The 7,112-nt window shown below is 51.9% G+C and overlaps 1 protein-coding gene across 4 annotated transcripts in view; it reads left to right on the forward strand.

The window, feature by feature from the left end:
* The window catches only part of KSR1 (kinase suppressor of ras 1), a 50,300-nt gene extending 45,305 nt beyond the window's left edge, over window positions 1-4,995 (forward strand). For 3 of the 4 annotated variants that reach the window (XM_039563132.1, XM_039563133.1, XM_010402278.3), the window contains one exon: window positions 2,393-4,995. In XM_039563132.1, the coding sequence (XP_039419066.1) occupies window positions 2,393-2,471 (79 nt within the window). In that variant the 3' untranslated portion in view covers window positions 2,472-4,995. Of the gene's footprint in view, window positions 1-923 lie in introns of all 4 variants that reach the window. The other variant, XM_039563134.1, reaches the window with a different exon arrangement.
* Window positions 4,996-7,112: the final 2,117 nt, after the last annotated feature.

Genomic DNA, 7,112 nt, shown 5'->3' on the forward strand with positions numbered 1-7,112 from the left:
CCTTGATGCCATGCAATTTGCTGACTGATCATTTCTGAGCTTTTTTTGCTTTCCTGGGGCTGTCAGACCTGACAGGGCAGGAGCACTGCTCCACTCCTCTGCTTCTCTAGCTCCTGGGAAATGTGACTAAGCCACGAGCCTCAGACTGTTCATTTCCTACTTCACTATATTCACCTCCCTCCAGCAGCTGACTGATCCCGCTGTTTGGTGTCAGAGAATATCCACAACAGCATTGGGAAGGGCCCACACTGACCCCAAAGTGGTCAGAACTTCCCCAGTTAGGGTAATGGCAGGTACTACCTGAGGAAGGGAAGGACTTGAACAGGCCACTGTTTCCCTCTGAAGTGGTTCAGACTGGATGAGTTTGAAGCCACAGACACATTTGCACCCACTGCCCATTCACCATGTCCTTGGCTCAATGTTTCTTTTCACCTCCTGAACTGCTCGTATTTACTTTCTCTTTGTTCTGATGTCTAACCAACCCCTTCCTTTCCTATAATCCTTCACCCTCTTCCTGCATCACCTGATCATAACCACCCAAACTCTTGACACAGGGACTGTTGTGGCAGTTTGATCTCTGCTGGGTGTGGGGGCTTTGGAGTTTTGGTTGAAAATTTTGCCACTTCTACTGTGCAATTCCCCCCCTGCCCCCATTTGTGCTGGATCCCTGACACACCAGTGATGTCCAACAGCTTTAAACTGCAGAAAGCTTCTCCCAGGCTCTGGCCTCACCCTTGCACAAAGAACATGCACTCAGCAGTGGAGCTCCTCCCACCTCACACAGAGCCTTTCACACACTGCGCTAACCCCTGCTGCAGCCTGGTCAAAGCTGTACCATGTGTAGTTCTCAAGGACTTGCTTTAAATAACTGAAAACTAACTCTCATGGTGTCTTTTTCCCTTCCCTCCCATATTTCTTTGTAGGTTGTAGCTACTGGTGCAATAACGGGCTCCACCTTGCATGCTTCCATGTGTCGTATCCTAACCGGCAACTTGGACAATCACCTTCCATTAAAAAAGCAAAAACAAACCACGAAATTAACCCATGGACATAATCAACACTTTATCCGAGTTCTCCTCTCTGCCTTTCGCTTGGTGTGGGCTGTAGCTTCAATAACCACTCCTGTCTGCGAGACCTTCCTGGCTAACACCGGGCTCCTGTGCCTCTGGAGCGCCCCAGCAGCTGTGACTCCTCCCGGGAAGGGCGCAGGGACCCGCTCTGACTGACCAGGTGCACACGACAGCCAGGGCCGGCTGTGCTGCCCGCAGGCCAGGGCTGTCCCCAGACGGCTGCGCCTCGTGCTCGTCCCCCGAGGCAGCCCCCAGCCCCTCCGGGGGTGTCCTTAGTGCTGGAGCTCTGCGACTGAAGGTGACAGGGGCATTGTCACAGCACTTGCACTGCACACCAGCAAGAGCTGAGGGCCACGTTGGGCTGGTTCTCCCTCGGGCCCAGAGCCAGCACTGGAGCCAGGGTCAGTTTTGTCAGGGCCAATTCTTGAGTGGAAAGAAGGACGGTCCTTTGCCCACTGAGAACCAGGCCAGGGGCAGTGTCCAGAGCAGGCCCACGTGGGTCAGCTGGGATCAACTACAGAGCTGCATAAAAGAGGAGAAAAGCAAGAGCACCCTTCAGCTCCTCCTCCCCTCACAGATCTAGTACCTGGAATGTTACGGTTTGCTTCTGTTTACATCCCCTGGTCAGCAGAATGACTCAATGCAGGGCCTTGGCAGAGTCACACATACCACAGCACACATGTGCCTTCTAGAAAAGGTCTTTTTTCACTGGTTTAGAGCAGAGAGCATAGGGACAGAGGAGAACACACACTAAGGCGGTTTCTGCTGTCTGAGAGCAAGCTCCCACATCCATTCCCTATGTCTCCTCAGGAAAGCTCTGAGCTGAAAGTGCTTCTGGCTCTGCCAGCAGTGTGAGAGCAAGGAGAGCAACACCTTTATGTTTTTGTAGAGCCTGTGGAGGAGAAATGGGTTTGGGTTTGTTTTGTTGGGGTTTTTAAACCTATTCGTGTACCTTGTCAAAACTCCCCTTTCTCTTGCAAAGAAAATTCTGTCAGTTTTTCCTTCCCTCCTACTTCAAGGGAAGCAAGTGCCCACTGAAAACCCAGTGTCAGGCTTCTACCCACGGTAGAGACCTGGGAAAACTTCCTGCTCCTTCCCCTTGGACAAATCAGATTGTGCTGTTTATTCCCACTGATGAGGTTTGCATGAGTAACTTCATGTGTTTGCTGCTGAATTACTTGAGCATCTCTTGGGTGATCTGAAGTGATACAAGAGCAGAACCAAACTCATTTCAGTTCCTTTGATAGAGTGGTAGCTTTGCAAGATGAATTTTCAGTAACTGTCTCCCCCTCCCTTCTCCTCTCCCTCCCCACTCTTTGCAGCATTAACAGTAGCAAAGTTGTCCTGCGTTTTGAAAGATTTGGCTTGGGAATCCTGGAACCGAGTAACCCAAAGCTCTAGCCCGGTGTCATTGTGACCATGTTGGCTGCCTGCTCCCACACAGCACCAGAAACCCTCCCTGGCTCCTCCACGCCGAGGCTGGTGCAGCCCCACTGAAGACCATCAGCTCAGCCCCGTGTCCTGCCTGAGCACCAGCAGTTATTTAAATAATGTTTACATGATACTTTTGTGTGAACTATATTTTTTTAAACATAATAAACAGTGAATCAAGTTGAACTACAGCCATTCTCAAATAGCACTGAAAAAGAGAAGAGCTGTTCCTGGTTCCTCCTTGTGTCCGTGGTCAGTAGGAGCCACTCTCTGCCTTCAGAGCGGGTCCCCCCTCGCAGCGGCACCACTCGGTGCGGAACAGCGACGTGGCTCGTGCGAGGCATTGGCCTTCCAGAGGTCAGTTCTTTCCTGAAGGTAGAACCCAGCCTGCTGCACTGGGACTTGCCCAAACCACGCATTGTTTCAGCAGGGCTGGTCCAGCTTTGGGTCACCCTGAATTCAGCTACACCAGAACAGAGCTGCTGCGGGGAGAGTGTCTGGCCATGGGGGCTGCGTCTCAGTAAATGACTCAAGTGCTCTTCTCCACAGAATTCACACTAAAATCTGCTCCTTCTCATACAATCCCAGAGGAATTAAGAATTGCTGGCCTTAAAAAAATAAATCCATGACTTGTCACAGCTCTGCACAGGGACCAAATTAATTTGAAGTTCAGGCACAAGTTCGAGTGCAGGGAAAGGCAAGAGAGACAGGACCAAGGAAAAGCTGTCCCTAAATAATGCATTAACTAAGGCCTTGATGCACAGAGCTTCAGAGCCATTGCACACACACAGTGTTGCCACTGCCTACAGTTGGTCACAACTAAAGCAGTTGCTTTGAGGAAAATTGCTCCTTAAAAATAGCAGAAATCTTGTAACCAAGAAGGCAATATCTGGGCCTGGAGGCGCTTCCTGACCCCAACAGCTCAAACTTGTTTCACAGATTAGTTTTAAAATCAAAATCCACACCCTCCCCCCCTCTGCAGTGCACAGTGTGGAGGTTGTGGAGGTGGCAGCCAGTGACCACACTGAGGCGACAGATGCATTATCCCCCTTGGAAATCAACTGCAGGCCCTGTTATCAGGGGCTCCCCTTTCCCCACCATCACCCCTGAGGCTCGAGAGGAGCTCCCAGATCCTCTGTGAGCAGGCAAAGCACCAGCCCTCCGTTTGGCTGCCTGCGTGAGGAACTAAGTGGCACAAAACCCGAGTTCTGTTGAGCAGAGAGCCTCCTGTGTGCAAGTCAGTTGTAGCCTCTTAAAAGCGTTAACAAAGACTTTATAAAAGAGCCGATGGGTTCGGCATGGCCAGACCCTGCAGTGCTGTCCTGATCCCCTCTCCCCTCCCACGTTAAAGGCACGGCTGTGGCACCATGCCCCGGGGCTCTGCTGCTTGTTCTCACTGACGGTGTGTCAGCAGCCTGAAGCAGGAGTTGTTTTCCTCCGAGTGCTGCTTAAGTAAGAGCAGCACAACACAAACCCAAAGAAAGGAGGAAAGATGCTGCCCCTCGGCTGGAACCCTGGGTGGGTTTCCTGCCCTAGGGAAGGAAGGGCAGGAGCTGCTGGCGGATGCGGACTGGCCCTTGGCTCAGTCCGTGTCCGAGGGCAGCAGTGGCCTCGGGGTACTCCTCACTCAGTTTTTGGGTGCATAAAGCAGGCTCCGAGAGCTGGGACACCCAGACCGTTCTGTGTGGGATCAGGGGCCGTGGTTCCCTCTGTCCCTGCCGCAGCTGCCCTCCCGCGCAGTCAGGGCCTGTCTGTGGAGCCCCTTCTGTCCTGCCGTGCCCCGGGTCAGGGCGCTGGACGCTGTGGGATGTGCCCTGCTGGGAGCACTCCGTGCTCCGGTCCTGGCCCAGGGGCTTGTTCACAGCCTGCCTTTAGCGGGGAGATGCGGACTGGAATCCAACCTGACCTGGCTGGTGTGTGGGACACCCATAAATTGCCCTTGAACACAAAGCTCACCCTCTGCCCCAGTGCAGCCCGCGGGAGAGTCCGACGGCCTCTGTGGGGTCATTGTTGTTTCGGTCAGCCAGGGGCGCTCGGCCGGCCCGGCGGGGCCCTGCGGCTGTGGGGCACGGAGCTCTCGCAGCCCCGCACACCAAGCGACAGTCCCTGGGTTGTGTTTGTGTCACACGTCCCGCCCCGAGCCCGTCCCGGTGGAGCTGTCAATGTGACAATGCTGTGCAATGCTGCTACAGGAGCCACACGTCAGTAGTGAATGTAAATGGTCGTAACATGGTGAACATGGACACGTTTTCTTTTCAAATGTGATGTAAACTTTGTACAGTACAAATTTTTTTTTATATTTTCTATGAACTGAGTGTCTTCCAGAATTGCTATTAAATTAATTACAAATTGTTAGGACTAACAACAGTTTCTGTATTAGTTTATGAAACCAGCAAAAAAAAAAAGAAAAAAAAAGAGTGCGTTCTATGCTACTGGAATTCTGGATATGTAGGAATCTTTTCAGTGAATAAATCTTTGGTCTGGATAAAGCAGAGTTACTGAGTCCTGGTTTGACCTTTCCCTCCCATTGACTTATAGCCAAACTAGAACAGGAGCAGACTCCCACAGAGACCCCCCAACACAGCAGCTCCTCCTCCCCACTCTGCTCCTTGCCCTTCCCCTGAGGGACACCAAGTGATCTCCCCCTGCACCAGTCCGTTGCAATTATCAAAGTTTTCCCTCCCGGATATGATGAGTCACATTATTAAATGGTTAATGAAGCCACCACTGAGTTTTCTTGAAGCACCAAACTCTTTAAGAAGCTGCTCCCCCCCCCCTCCCCCGCAAAAGCACCACTTGAGTCTGTTCTGGGACCCCCAGCACCTTCCCCATCCTTTGCACAAGGTTCTGCCACCACCTTCCACCTGCAGAGTAGGGGCAGAGCTCTGCCAGGTAGACCCTGCAAAGTGCCATTACCAGGTGTTAATTAATCCCAGGAAGGTTCTGCTGCTGCCAACAGCTTTGTGCCGAGAATAACAGCGGCTTTGTGCCATCCTGCCAGGAATGGGCCAGGGCATCATAAAAGCAGTTTTACATGTCATCCATCTTATCTACATCTCACACGCAAACAAAAATCTTAAGATAAGTTGAGCTTTGTTATCTTTCATAAAGAATAAGAAATAACGAATGTAATTCTCAATTATACTTGAAGGGCAGAGGTGTTTCATTTGAAAAACCAGAACACACAAACTCCAGTCCCCAAGCACAAGGTTCTGCCCTAGCTATGACTGGAGCAGTTTGATGTTTCCCTGCTCAGAGTTCTACCCCAGAACTGCCCCGGGCTGTCCGAGGCACCAACATTGGGGTCCCTCTGCCCTGAGACAGCTGCAGCAAACGGGAACAGGAGCAGCCAGCACACATATCCCAAGGGAGACAAACCCAGCACAAAGGGAGCGTTTCCAGCCCCAGCCAGCTACACTGCAATGCTCAACAGCATTTAAAACCCCCACACCAGACAGGATCATTCCACCAGCCCAGCTGGATGCTCAACAGCAAAACACCCCAGAGCAGCCACATAAACAGGGATTCACTCAAAGGAGACACCAAACAACAACTCACAAAGCTCAGACTACAAATGAACTGACTGGAGCGGGATCTAGGAAAGCTGGACATACCACATCCTGGCTTCATCCTCAGAGGTCAGCCTGCTCCTGCCAGACAAGGCATCAGCTCCAGCCCTGGCTCCCAGGGGGTTTACTGGGGCAGGCAGAACCCATCTGTACGTGGATAATATAACGTAGTACTACCAAAACACCAAGAAAAACAAAAAGCCTTTCACCTACCTGGCCTCACTGTCACCAGGGCCCAGAGCTCACCAGCCTCATACATCACCACAGCACAGACATCCTCTGCCACAGCCCAGCCCACAGCCCTTTGCTGTCCCTTGTGAGCCTCAGGTGTCCCTTGTGAGACTCAGGTGTTCCTAACAAGCCCCAGGTGTTCCTAACAAGCCCCAGGTGTTCCTAACAAGCCCCAGGTGTTCTTTGTGAGTCTCAGGTGTCCCTCATCCCCCTGCCCCTGCCTGGCCCCACCAGCCCCCAGGTTTCCTGTGTTTTCCTGAGGCAGGGCCCGACCTTCTGCACTCATGGACCCTGTCCACATGTTGAGTTCCTTTTCCTTCAGTTAATAATGTTACCCCCTCAGTTAATAACGTTACTCCCTACCGGCCAGGAGCCTCCTCTGTCCTTACTCTCTGTTGCTGTTCTCTGCTACTGTCCACGTCCTCTCATCTGTGCTGTGTGGGATCCTATGGCTAAGGCTGTCCTGAAGCATGTGTGAAACACACTGTTCACATGAGGCACTGCTGACTTTTGAGTCTCAACTCTGCCTTCTTCAGGTTCCAGCTCCTGGACACAAGGGATGACAGGAAAATCTCACCTTAAGCTTTTTTAATATGCTCATATAGCCCTGGTAATTTCAGAGAAGGGACTAGTTCTGATGTAACTGCAAGGCCTAGAAAGAGCCCAAGTCCCAATACAATGAGGGCAGCTTCAAGCCAGTCTCACTCCCTGGTGCAAACTCACACTTGCCTGGCAGTACCAAAAATGCAAACCTGATCATAGACAGACTGTGACTCCTGGAGATGGCCCTTAGCTCAGGGGGCAGTGTTGG

This window comes from Corvus cornix, chromosome 19 (genome assembly GCF_000738735.6).
Source record: "Corvus cornix cornix isolate S_Up_H32 chromosome 19, ASM73873v5, whole genome shotgun sequence".
NCBI classification, from domain to species: Eukaryota; Metazoa; Chordata; class Aves; order Passeriformes; family Corvidae; genus Corvus; species Corvus cornix.